The sequence below is a fragment of the Bos mutus genome, chromosome 8, assembly GCF_027580195.1.
Source record: "Bos mutus isolate GX-2022 chromosome 8, NWIPB_WYAK_1.1, whole genome shotgun sequence".
Taxonomy (NCBI): Eukaryota; Metazoa; Chordata; class Mammalia; order Artiodactyla; family Bovidae; genus Bos; species Bos mutus.
In genome coordinates this window covers 9622332-9641333 of record NC_091624.1, presented here as the reverse complement: position 1 = coordinate 9641333, position 19002 = coordinate 9622332, and the positions used below count along the sequence as shown (strand labels likewise).

General features: G+C 50.6%; 1 protein-coding gene across 3 annotated transcripts in view; it reads left to right on the top strand.

Annotated features, from left to right (window-relative positions):
• Positions 1 to 15762: 15762 nt before the first annotated feature.
• The window catches only part of COL27A1 (collagen type XXVII alpha 1 chain), a 153136-nt gene continuing 149896 nt past the window's right edge, over positions 15763 to 19002 (top strand). Inside the window, exon 1 of one of the 3 annotated variants that reach the window (XM_070375041.1) lies at positions 15763 to 15942. In XM_070375041.1, coding sequence (XP_070231142.1) covers positions 15887 to 15942 — 56 coding nt within the window. In that variant the 5' untranslated portion in view covers positions 15763 to 15886. Of the gene's footprint in view, positions 15943 to 17196; positions 17702 to 19002 lie in introns of those variants that run through there. The other 2 variants (XM_070375040.1, XM_070375042.1) reach the window with 2 other exon arrangements.

Below are 19002 nucleotides of genomic sequence, written 5' to 3'. Positions count from 1 at the left end.
CATCCCCTCACTTTCAATCTATGTGTGTCTTTTGCCCTAAAGTGAATCTCTTGTAGGCAGCATATTGTAGATTCTTTTTTTTTTTTTAATTTAATCTGCTACTTTGTTTTTTTAATTGGAGCATTTGGCTGTTGAGCCCTTGAACTGTGGCTAGCGTGATGAAGAAACTTTACTTTTTTTTTAATTTTAAGGAACTTACACTTAAATAGCCACATGTGGCTAGCCCTTTAAATGGAGATGGGAAGAGCACCTGCCCCCTAGTCCTGAGGTGAGAAGGGCTGAATGCATGTACGAGGCGCCTGGCATGTGGGGGGGCTCACTGCTTGTTCACTGCCTCCTTCTCCCCTGCTCCCTTTAAATATGGATTTACAAGTGTCTTTGAGCTGAGGAATCTTGCTTTGGGGACATACAACTCCCCTTTGCAGACTGATGGAGAGGTGAATGGAATGGTGGGAGGAAAGGGGCTTCTGTGACGGGTGGGCTGCGAGAGCAGGAAGCATGTCCAAAGCACAGGACAAGGCCAGGACAGAAGACAAAAATGGCTGCATCTGCCCATGTCTACCTCCATTTTTGACTTTCATGGGCAAAGTACTTAAAAGGAGTCTATCTTAGAAATTCCTTTTCTTGCTTAAATGTGGTTCCCACCATGGTTCCTAGGTTTGAATTTCAGTTCAATTGGTTATCAGCTTTGTGACCTTGGGCAAGTTATCAACCTCTCTGTTTCCCAGCTTTAAAATGGGTAGAATAATTCCTACCTCAGAAACTTTTGTGAGCAATCAATGAGCTAATGTATGCCAAGCTCTTTGCATTGGGCCCAGCACATAACAAGTGCTTAAGAAACAGAAGCCATGGCCAATCTTATAGAAAGAAAACCCTTTAACTCCCACCCCAACTGGAGTCCAGTGAGATGCCTGAGAAGCCAACGATGCGGCACTTCCAGAAGACCTCTTTTTGGGTGGTCCTCAAGGTGAGGAAGGGACCAAGGCGTAAGAACAAGTCCTGGTACCCTCAGACGGCAGATCATCCATCAAACTGAGCTGGAAGCCATCCTGAAGCATCTAGCATTTCTGTTGACCCTGCCAAATGGCAGTTTTGGGGACCCATCCAGAGGCAAGAACTTGGCTTGTAGGTGATACAAATGGATAGAAAGTCTTTCCTGGGATCCAAGAGACACCTGTCTTTCTGTGATTTCCTGCCCTTGGTTTTAGGACAGTCTCCACTTTCCAAATCCAACTTCCTTCTGTCGCTGCCCCAGGCAGGACATCTGCCTGGCAGACATCCTGCCAGGCAGGACCCATCTGCTGATGGGTCCTGGTGAAAAAACCCAGTTCACAGGCTGGCTTACTCAGGTCAAGGACAGGGTTAATCTTTGTTGAGTTGGAGGAGCTGAAACTCAAAAGCTCCAAACCTGCTCCCAGTTAAGAAGAGAGGATGTTTTTCATCAGCACGTCTTATATTGTGGGCAAAGGAACTGAGGGGTTGTTTCATCCATCTGTTCATCTACTCCCTTGCTGGAAAACAGTTGTTGAGCTCCTACTGTGTGCCAAGGAACACAGAAATAAATTCTTGTCCCCTGGTTTATAACCTGGTAGGGAGGCAGCTATAGAATGGTGATTATAATGGTGTGATGTAGGCTATTATGTTAGGGCTGAGAACAGGATGAGGCAAGCAAGACACTTATCTGAGGAACAAAATTTAATGCGGTGCCAAAAGAATTCAATAAAAAAACTCGAAAATACTGTAATATTTTTAAAAAAATCAAAATGAATGCAAAAAGTTATGAACAAAAGATAAATCTTTTAAATGAAGACTGAATCAAAATGACTGATTATTTCTTTTGCCTCAAGCTGCAATTTGGCTTGGCTTAGCACTGTATTCTCAGGAAAGGCAATGGTAACCTACTCCAGTACTCTTGCCTGGAAAATCCCATGGACAGAGGAGCCTGGTAGGCTGCAGTCCATGGGATTGCAAAGAGTCGGACACGACTGAGCGACTTCACTTTCACTTTTCACTTTCAGACATTGGAGAAGGAAATGGCAACCCACTCCAGTGTTCTTGCCTGGAGAATCCCAGGGATGGGGGAGCCTGGTGGGCTGCCGTCTATGGTTTTGCACAGAGTTGGACACAACTGAAGCGACTTAGCAGCAGCAGCAGCACTGTATTATGGGAGATATAGGGGGACAGAAAAAAGCAGGGGACAGAATCCAGCTGGTGATGTGCTGGGGTGAATTCATATTGCTCTGCACATATCTTCCCAACTTTGCACCCAGAAACTGGCAGGTGCTAAAATTCAGGACTTTCCCATCCCTTTCTAGAGAGCAGGTTGTTAAGCCTTTGCCAGTACACCGCTATATTCAGCCTGCACTGGGATGGGGGAGGGGCTTTAAGAAAATTTTCCTGGAAAAGGAGACACCTTCCAAATTTCACATGATAAGAATCTAGAAAGGGAAAGAAAGAACAGCTCTCTAAAGAAGAAAGTTCAAGTGCAAAGCACCAGAGAACTGGGGTGGGTGGTGGTGGGGAGAGTATATTTTCTGGTAGGTGTCAATTTTATTTTTATTCATTTATTTTTTTGGCGGCACTGTGCAGCATGTAGGATCCTAGTTCCCAGAGCAGGGATCAAACCTGCACCCCTGCAGTGGAAGCACAGAGCCTCAACCACAGAATGCCCAGGGCACTCTCAAAAGGGTATTGTTTCTAGAAAACTGCAAGTAGTCGAGTGTAGTTGGCATGGGTGATGCTACAGAAGAAGGAAGTTTCAAGGAGGCAGAGAGAGTTATAGCACCAAGTGATGCCCCAAGACTGAGCAAGATCCAGGACTGTGCTGGAGGAGAAGACAGAAGATATAGGGAAAGAGGAGGATGTTCTCTGCTTCTGCAGCGTCCAGATTACCAGCCCAAGCAGGAGACCTCAGTTCAATTCAGTTCAGTCGCTCAGTCGTGTCCGACTCTTTGCGACCCCATGAATCACAGCACGCCAGGCCTCCCTGTCCATCACCAACTCCCGGAGTTCACTCAGACTCACGTCCATCGAGTTGGTGATGCCATCCAGCCATCTCATCCTCTGTCGTCCCCTTCTCCTCCTGCCCCTAATCCCTCCCAGCATCAGAGTCTTTTCCAATGAGTCAACTCTTCGCATGAGGTGGCCAAAGTACCGGAGTTTCATCTTCAGCATCATTCCTTCCAAAGAAATCCCAGGGCTGATCTCCTTCAGAATGGACTGGTTGGATCTCCTTGCAGTCCAAGGGACTCTCAAGAGTCTTCTCCAACACCACAGTTCAAAAGCATCAATTCTTCAGCGCTCAGCCTTCTTCACAGTCCAACTCTCACATCCATACATGACCACAGGGAAAACCATAGCCTTGACTAGACGGACCTTTGTTGGCAAACGAATGTTTCTGCTTTTGAATATGCTATCTAGGTTGGACATAACTTTCCTTCCAAGGAGTAAGCGTCTTTTAATTTCATGGCTGCAATCACCATCTGCAGTGATTTTGGAGCCCCAAAAAATAGAGTCTGACACTGTTCCACTGTTTCCCCATCTATTTCCCATGAAGTGATGGGACCGGATGCCATGATCTTCATTTTCTGAATGTTGAGCTTTAAGCCAACTTTTTCACTCTCCTCTTGCACTTTCATCAAGAGGCTTTTTAGTCCCTCTTCGCTTTATGCCATAAGTGTAGTGTCATCTGAATATCTGAGGTTATTGATATTTCTCCCAGAAATCTTGATTCCAGCTTGTGCTTCTTCCAGTCCAGCGTTTCTCATGATGTACTCTGCATATAACTTAAATAAGCAGGGTGACAATATACAGCCTTGACGTACTCCTTTTCCTATTTGGAACCAGTCTGTTGTTCCATGTCCAGATCTAACTGTTGCTTCCTGACCTGCATACAGATTTCTCATGAGGCAGGTCAGGTGGTCTGGTATTCCCATCTCTTGAAGAATTTTCCAGTTTCTTGTGATCCACACAGTCAAAGGCTTTGGCATAGTCAATAAAGCAGAAATAGATGTTTTTCTGGAACTCTCTTGCTTTTTCCATGATTCACCGGATGTTGGCAATGTGATCTCTGGTTCCTCTGCCTTTTCTAAAACCAGCTTGAACATCTGGAAGTTCATGGTTCACATATTGCTGAAGCCTGGCTTGGAGAATTTTGAGCATTACTTTACTAGCATGTGAGATGAGTGCAATTGTGCAGTAGTTTGAGCCTTCTTTGGCGTTGCCTTTCTTTGGGATTGGAATGAAAACTGACCTTTTCCAGTCTTGTGGCCACTGCTGAGTTTTCCAAATTTGCTGGCATATTGAGTGCAGCACTTTCACAGCATCATCTTTCAGGATTTGAAATAGCTCAACTGGAATTCCATCACCTCCACTAGCTTTGTTCGTAGTGATGCTTTCTAAGGCCCACTTGACTTCACATTCCAGGATGTCTGGCTCTAGGTCAGTGATCACACCATCATGATTATCTGGGTCGTGAAGATCTTTTTTGTACAGTTCTTCTGTGTATTCTTGCCACCTCTTCTTGATATCTTCTGCTTCTGTTAGGTCCATACCATTTCTGTCCTTTATCAAGCCCATCTTTGCATGAAATGTTCCCTTGGTATCTCTAATTTTCTTGAAGAGATCTCTAGTCTTTCCCATTCTATTATTTTCCTCTATTTCTCTGCATTGATCATTGAGGAAGGCTTTCTTATCTCTTCTTGCTATTCTTTGGAAATCTGCATTCAGATGCTTATATCTTTCCTTTTCTCCTTTGCTTTTCACTTCTCTTCTTTTCATAGCTATTTGTAAAGGCCTCCCCAGACAGCCATTTTGCTTTTTTGCATTTCTTTTCCATGGGGATGGTCTTGATCCCTGTTTTCTGTACAATGTCATGAACCTCATTCCATAGTTCATCAGGCACTCTATCTATCAGATCTAGGCCCTTAAATCTATTTCTCACTTCCACTGTATCATCATAAGGGATTTGATTTAGGTCATACCTGAATGGTCTAGTGGTTTTCCCTACTTTCTTCAATTTAAGTCTGAATTTGGTAGTGAGGAGTTCATGATCTGAGCCACAGTCAGCTCCTGGTCTTGTTTTTGTTGACTGTATAGAGCTTCTCCATCTTTGGCTGCAAAGAATATAATCAATCTGATTTCGGTGTTGACCATCTGGTGATGTCCATGTGTAGAGTCTTCTCTTGTGTTGTTGGAAGAGGGTGTTTGCTATGACCAGTGCATTTTCTTGGCAAAACTCAATGCTGAGCTAATAAATGTCTCACAACAGGGTCTCTGGAGGGAAAAGCCCTGGTATATAGCACTGACCAGTTTCAGAGGTGGAAGTACTCCCACCCTGGCTCATTTCAAGCTGCCTTTGTGATGTCACTGAATGCTGAGTGAAGCAGAGATGCTCATCATTACAGAGTATGTCCACTTTCCAGTTACAGCAGATGTAAATAACCCTGAGAACATAGATAAGAGTAAAATGCACTAAAATAACTAGAAAGAGATGAGTTTTTAGCATTTATTACTTTGTTTTTAATATAATTTGCTTTCAAAATTTTAAGTTTATGCAATTAGGTCATGTATGGATGTAAGAGTTGGACTCTAAAGAAAGCTAAGTGCTGAAAAATTGATGCTTTTGAACTGTGGTGTTGGAGAAGACTCTTGAGAGTCCCTTGGACTGCAAGGAGATCCAACCAGTCCATCCTAAAGGAGATTAGTCCTGGGTGTTCATTGGATGGACTGACGTTGAAGCTGAAACTCGAATACTTAGGCCACCTGATGTGAAGAGCTGACTCATTTGAAAAGACCCTGATGCTGGGAAAGATTGAGTGCAGGAGGACGAGGGGACAACAGAGGATGAGATGGCTGGATGGCATCACCGACTCCATGGACATGGGTTTGGTTGGACTCTGGGAGTTGGTGATGGACAGGGAGGCCTGGCGTGCTGCAGTTCATGGGGTCGCAGAGTCAGACATGACTGAGCGACTGAAGTGAACTGAATTTAGTTCTTAATAAGAGCCCACAATAACAGCAGCTCACAAACTTCCTGTAAGTTAAACCATCTCTTCTGCAGAGCCAGTCAGAGTAGGCATGAGCCAGCTCCACCACGCCACTGGGAGAAGAGATTTTGGTCCTTACTCACTGCATGTTTGTGGGGGAGAGAGTCAGTGCTTCCTGACTGCCTGGGCTTCATTCTCCCTGCTTGAGAGGCTGTATCAGCTTGATCATGACGTGTCTTTGCCCTGACTTTCTGTGTGCAGGGACATGGATGCATGCCTCTGGGTGGTTTCCTGGGATGAAGCAGCAGTCCCTGGGTCACCAGAGAGTCAAAAGCAATCAAGATTCCTAGAAGGAGAGGAGAAAGAACAGCCTGGGGCCCCAATGCCTTACGTCTTCATCACTTCAAGAATTACTATTTTATTCTGAAGCATTGGCACCTAAACGACCTGAGTATATTGCAAAAATAATAATAGTAATAAATAAAACTTATATTTGCTATATTTTTTTATCATGTGCCAGACACTGTTCTAAGTGTTCTATGTATATTAAGTCCTTGAGTCCTCATTATAGGCACAAGGTTGGTAATATTATTATACCAGTTTAAAAGATGAGAATGTTCAATAAAAATAAATAAATAGGTAAATAAATAAGGAGTTTGGGATTAATAGATACATACTACTATATATAAAATAAACAACAAGATCATACTCTATAGCACAGGGAAATATGTTCAGTATCTTTTAATAACCTATAAAGAAAAAGAGAAAAAGAATATGTATATACATATATAGAGAGAGATACATATATTCTTTTTTTTTTTTTTTTGCCAAAAAGCCAACACTTTATTTGGGGCTGAAGCACTTTGCTATACACGGGAAACTAACACAACATTATAAATCCACTATGCTTCAATAAAAGATGAGGTGTATATTGTTATTAGTATCCCAATTCAAAAGATGGAGAAATGTACAACAGAGGTTACCAGGAGGTTAAATGGCGTGTCTGAGACCACACTGCCAGGGATTTGAACTGAGATATGCCATTAACCATTACTGACATGTCCATCAAGGGCAGTGAGGGAAAAGGAGCATGCTTTGCAACTCAGCACAACTGGCAAAGACCCGATTAGTTTGGGAGCAACATCCAGCCCAGACCAACAGAATATGACCAGATCGCTCACCTCACAGTGACTGATGAAGTTGGAAGAAAGGAAGGATCACTGTGGCGACACGCGTTAATCACTCCAAGTTCACAGATGAGCAAACAGGCTCAGAAGGGTAAAGAGAGCTTCTGAGGTCCCACAGCGCTGGCACAGAGTGGAGCTGTGACATAAGCTTAAGGGGGTCAACTTGGCCACACCCTACAGCCAGCCTCAGGCTCTGGGCAGGCATGGGGTTCATATAAAATTCAGCCATTCCCAGATGTCGAGATAGGTGAGATCCCAAAGAAGAATCTGGCTGGAAATCTGCAGTTACTATGGGGAAACACCCCTCAAGGAATAAATCGCCCAGCCCCAAGGGAGAGGAATGGTAATCACCCATCCCTGATTATCAGCAGGTCCTTTCTCACGCTCTCAAAAACCTGTGCATGGGTATTTGTGTATAGGTTCCTGCACTAATGACAGCTGTTGGACCAGGTTCAGTTCAGTTCAGTCCATCAATCATGTCTGACTCCTCATGACCCCATGGACTGCAGCACACCAGGCTTCCCTGTCCACCACCAACTCCCGGAGCTTACTCAAACTCATGTCCATCGAGTTGGTGATGCCATCCAACCATCTTACCCTCTGTCATCCCCTTCTTCTCCTGCCTTCAATCTTTCCCAGCATCAGGGTCTTTTCCAATGAGTCAGCTCTTCGCATCAGGTGGCCAAAGGATTGGGTTCAAGGGCTGATAAAGGCGCAGAGGGGTCAAAGTGACACTGTTTGCACGCCTATAGTTCTTTGCAGGAAAACAGTGCAATTAGGCGACTACGCGAAGGTGAGAATATTCTTCACAGCCAAAGACTCTCTCACAACAAGGACTCTGGTGAGGCCAGGCTTGAGGCCCCAGCTCTCCTCCCTCTGGAAGGTCAGACCAGCGTGCACTTCTCCTCTCGGATCAGTAACAACTAACTTGTGCGTGGAACACCCCCAATCAGAGGACCCCAAGATGGAGTCTCAATTAGGGCTTCTTATCCCTAGCTTGTCACGTAGGCACGTTTTTGCCAACAAACCAGCCCCAATGGCAGAGGCTTTGAGGGTCTCACCAAGACCAGGTACAAATCATCAGTCAGCAAACTGAACTGTGAGGTGCCTCTGACTCGTGGGGACAAAGCAATGCTATTAATAAGTCTGGTCGACAGTATGACCAGTGGTCAGCGTCCCACAATCACAGGTCATTAAGCAAAGACGAGAGATACATATTTAACAAACCATTCAGATAAGCTGAAAGGATGGGCTGTGCTTAAAAAGGGTTCCACTCAGGAGAACAAAACTTTACTACTCCAGAGGAGGCACATGAGAAAAATCTAGGAGTTATCAGTAGTCATCAGTGTGAACTTTGTGGTATAGTTACAAAAAAGCTAATAAGCATTTGGGTCATATTAACAGAAGCACAGAATATATATCAGGGGAGGTGATAGTCCTGCTCAACCCTGTGCTAGGCAGATGCCACCTGGACCTTTGAGCTTTGCTGTGGTCACTCGGCAACAGTAGGAGGAGATGATGTTGGAAGATAGGACAAGGTTGCCAGATAAGTAGTGGTTACAGGAAATGAGAATGCTGGGCCTGAGAAAAGGATGCCTTGTTGCGGGGCGGTGGAGGGCGGGAGTCGTTACTCTCAGAGTGATTTCAGCGGTCGAGTCAGGCTTTAGCTGATTTTGGAGCTGCTGTTCTCAATAGTCATTGTAAAGGGACTCTGGCCTGATCATACTTGGAGATGCATCTGAAGAGCTCTTTGCTGTTTCTTGGGTGGAAAGGCAGAGTGGTGTGTGTGTGTGTGTGTGTGTGTGTGTGTGTGTGTGTGTGTGCATGCCTCCTCCGTCTTGACTTTATGACAAGGAGAAGCATCCAAAGGCTCTTGCACTGGCCAACTTTTCCTGGAACTACCCACAAGCAGGAATGTATCACATCCCATGGTCTGGGCAAGGGGTGATGAGGCGGCCAAGATCCTGGAGTACGGATTTCAGCTGATGGAGGAGGGGTGACGATTCCCTAACACAGCTGTCTCTTCAGTGTCTTTGACAGCAGGTCTGCCACTTAGGAGTTTGCTAAGGAAGTTGTGGAACTGTGGACCGGATGCATTTTCAACTCTTTGAAACTCACCTGAGTGTCCCCTCCCCAGCAGGCTCTGACTGATCACTCCTTGGGCTAGGAAGATACTGCCCCCAGACCTCACCACACACACAGATGCCAGTGTTACAGTGAGCCCTTGGGACCTCAGCTCTAGCCCCATTTCTGTACCTCACTGCTGGTGAACTTGAGCAAGACCCTGCCCTTTGGGATTTGGTTCTTCATCTCTAAACCAGAATGCAGCCATCTGTGCTGTTTTATGGGGGTTGTTATGTGGAAACTTGAGATACTGGCAATGAAGTTGTTCTGGGCTATCTGGGAGAGGGACTATTATTGCCGTTGCCATCATTGCAATCCCCCGATCTGTGTGGTATGGACCAAAGCTCCTATTCCTCTGCTACATCAGTTAGAGCGCTTTCAGCTGGCAGCAAGAGAAAACCCTACCTAAAGCGGTTTTGAAATGAGGGCGCTACTGTTTTGAGAAAGGGCAGTCCAGTTGTGTGTGCCTGATTCATCATCTCAGTCATGTCCTGAAGGACTCGGTTTCTTTCTGCCTTTCCTCTCTGCCATCCTCAGTCTGTGGGCCATGGACCTAGGACTTATCACCTCATTGTGGCAAGATGGCTGCAACCTCTCCAAGTAACATATCCTCACTCAACAATGTTCAAAGTGAAGAAAGGGATATGTCGCTGGTCCCTGTCTATTTATAAAAGTAAGGGACATTTCTCAGAACTCCTCTCACATCTCAGTGGCTGGTCTGTGGCTTATGTCTACACCCAGGCCACTCACTGGCCAAGAGAAGAAGACCACCATGGTGATCTTAGTCTAAGCAGAAGTCAACCCTTATGGCTTGAGAGGGACACAGTCTCCACTGAAGAATGAGGCTTCTTAGAAGAGGGCAGGGCAAAGATAGAATTCTGTTAGCAGAGATGAACCAACAGGGTCTGCCCCATCTTGAGAACGGCCTAGGATAATGGTCCACCAGCCCCCAGCTCTGCCTTGCTCTCTCCCTCACTCCCTCCTTCCCTCAACTTTCTCTCCCTCCCTTCCTTCCTTGTTCACCCAAGGTCCAACTGACGACTACCGCTGCGTGCGTCCTGGGGAGTCTGTGAAGACAAGGCGCAGCCGTGTCGTCAGGAAGTCTAGTTGAGTAGGTGCATGAGGTAAGTATACACCCTGGTGCGAAACAGTGGGATGGGGGCAGGGTGGAGTGCAGCTGTGGAGAAGGACACTCCAGCAGAAGTGATGACGGGCGTGAAGGCCTGAGAAGTCTCGGAGCTCATTCACTGCTTGGTCTTCACTCTTGGTGGCAGGCGTGGCCCAGGACTCCTGACTCCCTGCGCTGAACAGCCAGTGGTTCCAGACAAGTGACCAGAGAGAGTCCGGAGAACTTAATCTGCCACAGCTGCCACATCTTTCCAAAGGGGTCTAATTCTCCCACTGCTGGCTGAAGGGATTGAAAGACGAGGAGACAGGTTTGACTGTTAGACATCAACATGGTAGGCCTGGCTTCTCACCCCAGCCCCACCATTGACTCTGTGTGACCTTGAGCATCAGACGCTCTGAGCCTCAGTTTCCCGACCTGTAATATGAGGAAATTGGGTTCAGAGGCACTAGAGGCTCTTTCAGGGATGAATTTCTCTTGGGGAAGGTCCCCACGCTTGGATCAATATCAACCCCCTGCAAAACCATCTTTGGATGTCTCCCAACTCTCTGCCACTTGGTCCAGCCCTGAGGAAATAAACCAGACTGGGGAGTGGGGAAAAGGCCCTGGGGAGATGGTCTGGGATGCCCAGACAATGCGATCACGTGCCCAGAGGATATGCTCTCTCCTGGAGAGTGGCCCAAGAACTTCTCTGGCTTCACAGTTCATTCCTCTTGGTGGAATGATTGTTTCTGGGGTCTTGGCAGCCAATGGGCCAGAGTGACGTGGTCCCCCAGGCAGGCGGAACCCAAGCCGTGAGAGACAGGCAGGCAGTGATGAGAGCCAATGCTAACTCCAGCCTCCTCCCCTGGGAAGCAGAACTAGACTGGCATTGTCTGGAGGGGGCAGAGGGAAGGGACCCTCTTGGAGACTGCCTCATTCTCCAGCTTGGAGTTCAAGTTCAGTTGACTTTACTGAAATGCTTTGTCCTGGGTGCTGAGAATACAGCCGGGAGCAGGACAGAGGATGACTGGTGTACCTGCAGCCCCTGAAATCGGGCCCTGCTGCATGGCAGGTGCCCAAGGAATACATGGGAGGATCCTGCTATAGGAGAGGGAGCGGGTGGGGAGGAGCTGCCTCGGCCTAATCTGGTAGCCTTTACTCTCACGCATGCATGTCTGCCTTCCTTCCCTCTCTCATTCCCTCCCTCCCTCCCTTCCTCCTTCCCTTCCTCCTGTGGCAGCTGCTCACAGCAGGGACCGCAGCTTGGATTCACCTGTGACCAGTGCCCAGCTCAGGACCTGATGCACTTAGAGGCAGCATCCCCCTCTCTCCCTCCCATCCTTCCCTCCTCCCTTCCCTCCCTCCCTTCCTTCCCCCTCCTTCCCTCCTCCCTTCCCTCCCTCCCTCCTTCTTCCCTTTTCCCCTCCCATCCTTCCTTTTTCCCTTTCTTCCTCCCTCCCTTCCTCCTTTCCTCCCTCCCTCCTTTCCTCCCCTCGATCATTTCAATCAACATCTATGGAGTACTTCGCATGTGCCAGACACTGTGCTTCATGCTAGTGTTAGAAACTCAGCATAGCAGCTGCTCACGGCAGGGACCACAGCTTGTATTCACTACGACCCGCGCCCAGCTCAGGACCTGATGCACGGCAGCATCTCCCGATTGGCTGAGCGACCAGGGGATGAACGACTCTGTCATGAGACATGCACTGTCTCTACAAGTCTTCTTGGACGTGCAGAGCGAGCCAGATATGAAAGAAAGGCTCATCACGGTGTGCCCAGCAGAGCCAGGCATCAGAACATTGGAGACTAATACATGGCATCCAAGTTCTCCTCCCAGCTCTGTGGCACCAGTGAAGTCAGTATGAGTTGAGGCAGGACTTCCTGACCTGTGCTATCTGTCTGTCTGTCTCCTTGCTCACCTCCTCCAGCAAACCCTGGAGAGCAGGAAGCATCCCTGATACATGGTGGGTCCTCTGGAAAGGCCTGGTGGTTGAATCGGTGGAGGCTGATAGCAGGGTGGTATGCAACCCGCTTTCTGCAGGTAGACTTCATCTAGCGACTTAGCCAAACATTTATTGAGCCCCGACTAAGTGTCCATCATTAAGCTACTGAGATCAACAGTTTGTCTCAAGGCAGTAGTGCCCCAGAGAGCAATGGGTCCACGGCTGCTCTGCTTGGGCAGGAAATAAACCATGTGCCTCAAAGTGTTCTCACCAGGCTGGGAATTCCTAGCCTTCTGCCTCGTCCCTCATCTCCTTGGGCCTGCAGGGAGCATCCGCTCAGTTCCCAGGCTGACCACCTTCTGCCCCACAGAGAACCCCCCTTTTTGGCTGGCTTGTGAGTGCTTCACCCCTTTCTCAGGGTGGGTGATGTCTCAGTGTCTACGGACCCAACTTTCATCAGGACTGTTTGTGCCCAGTCCCTGGCGTTGTGCCAGGAGCCTACTTGGCAGAAAGACTGAGTGTGAAGGAGCAGCTGAGGCAGGAAACGAGGTCCTCTCTGTAGAGGTCTAATCGGTGTCCATGTCTCCTCCTTGCAACTGACCATGAGCTCATGGAAGGCCATGAACCTTACTTCCCTTCCAGCCCCGGAGAACACAGGGAGCCCTCAATAATTATTTACTGCACTGGACTGATTGGTGAGCAACAATCTCCCTCTCTCAAGCTCAAGGGGCCACGATGAGGATCATGTTCGATGTACCTACTTTGCAGATGAGGACAGTGAAAAGGGGATGCCATCAATCTTTATGGGCTTCAGGGGAGGTTTCCCATGGGTCTTTGGGGCTTCCCTCATGAAAGCAAGGCTCCCTAGGGCTCACCACGTCACACTCAGATTTAGGAATAAAATTTGGAAAGACCTTGGAACTCAGCCACTGACCTGCTCTCTGACCTTGAAGGAAATACATGCTCTTGCCTGGAAATGTCCTTCCGGCCGGTAAGTTGTACATCTTCACCCTCATGGTGCCATTGGGAAAATTGGATGGTTTCTCCACTTGGGCTCCCCTCAGTCCTCCTACAAAAATCTGCCTGAAATCTGCTCCCCCCCCGCAAGCCCTTTTGTGACTCTTCCACTTGAGTTGTCATCCCCCATGGCTGTAGGTTTATCCAACACACACTTGGGAGCCAAAGCCTACCTCCTCCTGGGAGTCTTCCTTGGTTTCTCTCTATCCGTCAGTCAGCTTGACAATTCAATTCATCTGTATCTCTCTGATGGTATCTACCACCTTCTTCTTGTGTTATCTTTATGTGATTGCAGGAGGTTCCCTATGACATGGCAGCATCTGATGTCTCCCATACAGGCTCCTTTTCCAGCCCCAAGGTGCTGACCACAATACAAATGTGTGTGTGCCCGGGAAGCAGGACCAAGCACACATTTCTTTGTCTTTACTCCATAGTGGCAGACCCTCTTCCCCCAACTTGGAACAGGGGTTAGCACATTGGAGGAGTTGTAGGAGTTAAAGAAATTCATTTAAATTATTAATGGTTTGAGCATCTATTTTATTCTAGGCTTTATGCTGGGTATGGGGTTAGATCCAATCATGACAATACCATGTGATGTGTGCTACAATGTGGGCTGGAGAGGGTGGCTTCCCTGGTGGCTCATTGGTAAAGAATCCGCCTGCCAGTGCAGGAGACATGGGTTCGATCCTTGATCCAGGAAGATTCCACATGCCACAGGCAACTGAGTCCGAGTGCCACAACTATTGAGCCTGTGCTCTAGAGCCACAGCTACTGAAACCCACATGCCCTAGAGCTCGTACTCAGAACAAAAGATTCCGTCGCAATGAAAGGCCTGTGCACCGCAACCAGAGAGTAGCCCCACTTGCCACAACTAGAGAAAAAGCCTGTGCGGCAAAGAAGACCGAGCACAGCCAAAAATAAATAAATAAAATGATTTTTTAAAATATGGGTGCAGGGCAGAGCTTTGAGCTTCACCTAAAGGGACAGAGAGTGTGTGAACATGCAGAAAGAGGGTTTGGGGGAGAGAAGAACCTGGGAAGAGACAGCATGGACAAGACTTTGAAATGGGCCAGCTTGTCCAGAGCCTGGGTCCAGGCACCAGAAAGAGGGTGCTCACCAGGCAGAATATGAAGCTGGAGAGGTTGGCAAAGATCTGCTCAGAATCCTTTAGAGGCTAACATTTGAATTATCACGCTCAGCTGCGAAGACAGGAATCAGACAACCCAGGTTCCAATCCCACCTCCATCACTGAACAGCTTAGTGATCTCAGAAAAGTTATTTAACCTTCTGAAAGTTTTTCAGAATCTCCATTTTCTCATCTGAAAAATAGAGATAACAGGCCTTCCATAAGTGGTGGCATTTAGAACACTGCTGCACCTGGCTCAGGGGAAGCATGTGAGCTGCAAAATACTAGCGGAAAGAAAATCCCCAAAGGAGGGGTATATGCATACATATAGCTGATGCACTGCTGTACTACAGAAACTAACGCAACATGTAAAGGAACTATACTCCAGTAAAAACTAATAAGAAAAGAAAATACTAAGGGACGCTCCAAACCCTGAGTAATGAAATTTTATATCTAAGGGGAGGGGGTGCCTAAAGGGTAGCAAGAATCTGACACGACTCAGGGGCTAAAAAAAAAAAAAAAACCCAAGAAACATAACATTTTAATGCAATATTTTAAAAATGTCATATATAGACGTCAAAAAATCCACGATGAACAAAATAGCAAAATATGTAAATAAAGGCTAGCGCAAAGGAGGTAGCTCAAAACATATCAAGGATGATTGGTCTAGGGGTTCTCAGTCTTCAGGAGCCCTGGACTTCTGAAAACCCGAGAACCGGTGGCCCCTTTCCCCCAGAAGAATGCACAAACAGGTACAGTTTGTGTAGATTTGGGGGGTGTTCCTGCACGCCTGGGGCTCGGCCAGGTGGAGGTTAAGAACTCAAGTTCAACGTGGCCATGCGAGGGTGGGTCCACGTGCCATCCAGCCGCCTGCGGGTACCGCAGTACCAAGCTGAGCCTCCCTCCTGTCAGCCTCGGGTGCTCTGCCCCCTGCAGGAAGCCTCGCACAGCCTTGCTGCTGCTTTTTCTAACTTGCTTGGCTCGCCCTCCGCTCCCTCCTCCCCCCACCACCGCCCCCCCCTTAGGCTTGGGACTTTTCCTAAAGTTGCTGAAACCAGACACCTTGCTCGACCGAGCCCGCGTGCAGCCACGGTTTAAAAGGCTGCCTTCAGCGCCCCCTCCCCGCCCCCAGCGGAGACTTCAAAAGGCCCCGCGGGCGCCGTGGCCCCTGCACCTATGAACCGCCCCCCGCACCCGGAGCCGGTGCTGGAGTCGGAGAACGCAGAGCGGCTGAAGTTCCAGCGCAGGCGGACCCGGCGGGTGGCGCAGCCCAGCGCGCCCATGCCCCTCCCGGTGCCGCTGCGCTCCGAGCGCCCGCGCCCAGTTTAGGGAAGGGGACCCCGCACCCCCGCCCCCGCGCCCGCGCCAGGGGCTGCGGGGACCCATGAATACAAATGCCGTTAGGCGCCCGAGGAAGGACCGACCGTCCAGCCTCGCACCTAGGGATCCAGTAAGTGCCCCTGGGTTCCTGGAGCGCTAGGGATACGGGTGTGTGTGTGCGTAAAGATACGCGCGAGTGGGGAGGAGGTGCACGTGCGAGGAGTGAGTGTGTGCCCTCCGCGTGCAGTGGGCACTAGCGGAAAGCTCTGTGCAGGTGGGGGTAGGGCGCGTGTGTGTGCACTTGGGCTGTTACGTTGGGTGTGTGCGCACGTGAAGGTATGTATGAGACGTATGCACGCGGCTGTGTACGTTGGGAGGATCTGACTAGGCTAGTGTGCATTTACGCGCACGTAAGCACTAATGTGCATGCATCTGCGTGTGTAGAGTCTGGGTGTGCGCTCGATTCCAGACACCCCAGGGTGGGTGCCTGTGAGCCCAGAAGGAGTGCGTAGCTGCGCTTGCATGTGAGTGAGTGTGTGTCTGAACTTGGAGCAAGTGTAGAAATGTGTGGGAATGTGAACAAGCCGTTGGAGGTGGAGGCGGAGGGGCTTCTAATGCCAGGGTTCGGACTGGACCTGGGAGTGTGCGAATTTGCCGGGTGTTTGTGGCGTCTTCAAGGTGTGCATTTCTGCGCTCCGGCGGCGGGGGGTTGGGGGTGGTCTGAGTGAGACTTTGATCTACGCTGAGGTGGGGAGGTAGGTTAAACTCGCGTTTCTTACCGCGTACAGAGAGAGATCCCGCATTGTAGGCAGACGCTTTACGGTTTGAGCCACCAGGGAAGACTGGGGAGAGAGAGGTGACCAGCATTTAACAAACCCACCCACTACGTGCCCAGGAAAGTCCGCTCTCCAGGATGCTGTGAATCTGAGACGAAAATAGGTGTGTGTGTGTGTGTGTGTGTGTGTGTGTGTGTGTGTGTGGTGGGACACTGGTTGCTGTTTTCATGGGAGTCAGGACACCGAGCCCTGGTCCCGGATTTATCCCTGGAACTCCTTGGAACTTCGGATTCCTTTCAGCAGTAGCATGTCCCCTTACCTCCTCTATCTTTGCCTCCAACTCAGGGACTCCCAGTCTCACAAAGAGGTCCTGAATCTCCGAACTGCGAACATCCTGTTGTACAGTCTTGGCCGACCCTCTCCTCTCTGTGAATCTCGGTTTCCCCATCTTTACAAGGGGGCTGGGGGGTGGGGTGTCCCCGCGGGACAGCCGTGGGCGAGCGGAGGCTGTGTCCCCGGCTGTGGCCGGCAGGGGGCAGCAGGGGGCAGCAGAGGGCGGCCCGGCGCGGGGAGGAGAGAAGGTGGAGAGCCACCGCGGGCCGAGACTTTAAATCGCCTTCATTTCCCCCAAATCCTTCCTTTTCCTCTCCTCCCCCAGGCCGGCGGGGAGGCAGCTTCTACCGCCCTCCGCGCGCCCTCGCCCGGCCTTGCTCTGTCTCCGGGGACCGCCAGCAGCCCGCCTCCAAAAGTTTGATCATCTTTTTTTTTTTTCTCTTCTGCTTCTTCTTCCTTTTCGGTGGAAGCAGAAAAGAGCGAGGCAGGGGCGAGCGCGGCGCCGGGACTCCTGGGACCATGGGCCTGGCGCGGGCGCCCGCGGAGCTCCGGCCGCGCTGCCTGCTTGCTCGGGCGCCCCTGGGAGCCGGACTGCGCTGGGGGCGCGGGGGCCGCGCGCTCTGAGCCGGCCTGGCGCGGCGGGGCGGGGGGCTGGCGGCCCCATGGGGCGCGCCCACACTTGCCCCCCGGGCTCGGGAGCATGAAGTAGGGGCCCGCCATGGGAGCGGGATCGGCGCGGGGGACCCGAGGCACAGCAGCGGCGGCGGCGGCGCAAGGGGGGTGAGTACGGGCTCGGGGACGCCCCCTCCCCAGCTTCTGGAGGCTCCAGCTCCGGGGCGGGCTGGGGTTCCCCGCCGCGCGGGACGCTTCCAGCGGAACGTCAGCTTCCTGCCCCTTCCTGCGCCCCTGCAGGGCGGGCCGCCAAGGGTTAACGCGGGCAGCGCCCCCGGCCCGAAGAGGGTTGGCGAGCCGAGCGCTGCCCGCCCTGCCCCGCCTGGCGCGGCGGCCGGATCGCGCTGGGGCGGGGGCCGAGCTGGGGAGGGTCGCTGCAGAGCCCGCCCCGGGGTCGAGATTGAGGGCTGGGGGTGGTGCCTGGAGCGGTGGGCGGGGGAGGCGGAGGGGGTTCTTTGGATGCTTGGGGGAGGAGGGGTCTCCGTTTCTGGCTGTCTCGACGTGTTCCAGTGTGGGTGTCCACAGGTCCCCAGCCTGTAAGTCTCGGTTTCTGTCTGTTCTCGGGAAAGCGTCTGCAGATTCCCAGGGCTCCTGCTTCTGTTTTGGTGTCTGTGCCTTTGCACGTCCTCTGTTTCTGGAAATCGCCGCGTGTGTGTCCGTCTGTTTGGGTCTGGGTGTCTCAGCGCTTCCTTGCTTGGGGAGGGGTGGGGGTGGGAGCGGGGGTGGTCCTGAGTTCCTGTCGCTTTCCCGTTATGTGTGTTAGAAAAAGTGAGAACCAGCATGTCAGGGCAGAAAGGGCCCCGGGAGATGACTAATTCGAACCCCTCATGGTACAGATGTGAGCCCCCGCGGGCCCCTGAGGGCCAAGGAATCTCTGGTTCCCAGCCTGTGGAGTAGGAGTTGTAAAGAGTGAGCGTGTGCAGGAGGAGTCACTGATGTGGGTGTGTGTGGGAGTGAGCAGGCGGGGAGCAGCCCCTCAGGGCCCCACGGACTTTGGTTCATGCTCACCGCCTGCCTGGAGAAGCAAAGAACTTGCTCCCTGCCCATTCTGCCCCCAGGAGCAGGGACTGTTCCCAAGAGGCTGGTCTGGGTTGCAGCTCCGCCCTGCCCCCACCGGGTCCTGCCCGCTCTGTGCTGGGATCAGGGGGGCGACGCCGCCCCCTTTCTTTCCCATGTCTTGGAAAAAGCTGGCTGGCTGAGATTCCCCCGCGCCCCCCTCCCACCGCAACGCACGCACACACACATACACACACACACCCCACCATCACCACCACCACCACCACCACCACCAGTAAGCACACTGCTGACTCATTTTCTCCAGGAGACCCTGTGCCAGGGCAGATGCCAGCGGTTGGGTAGAAAAGCGGTGCCAGGAGAGCACCCCACAGTGGGGCCCAAGCTTTAGACAA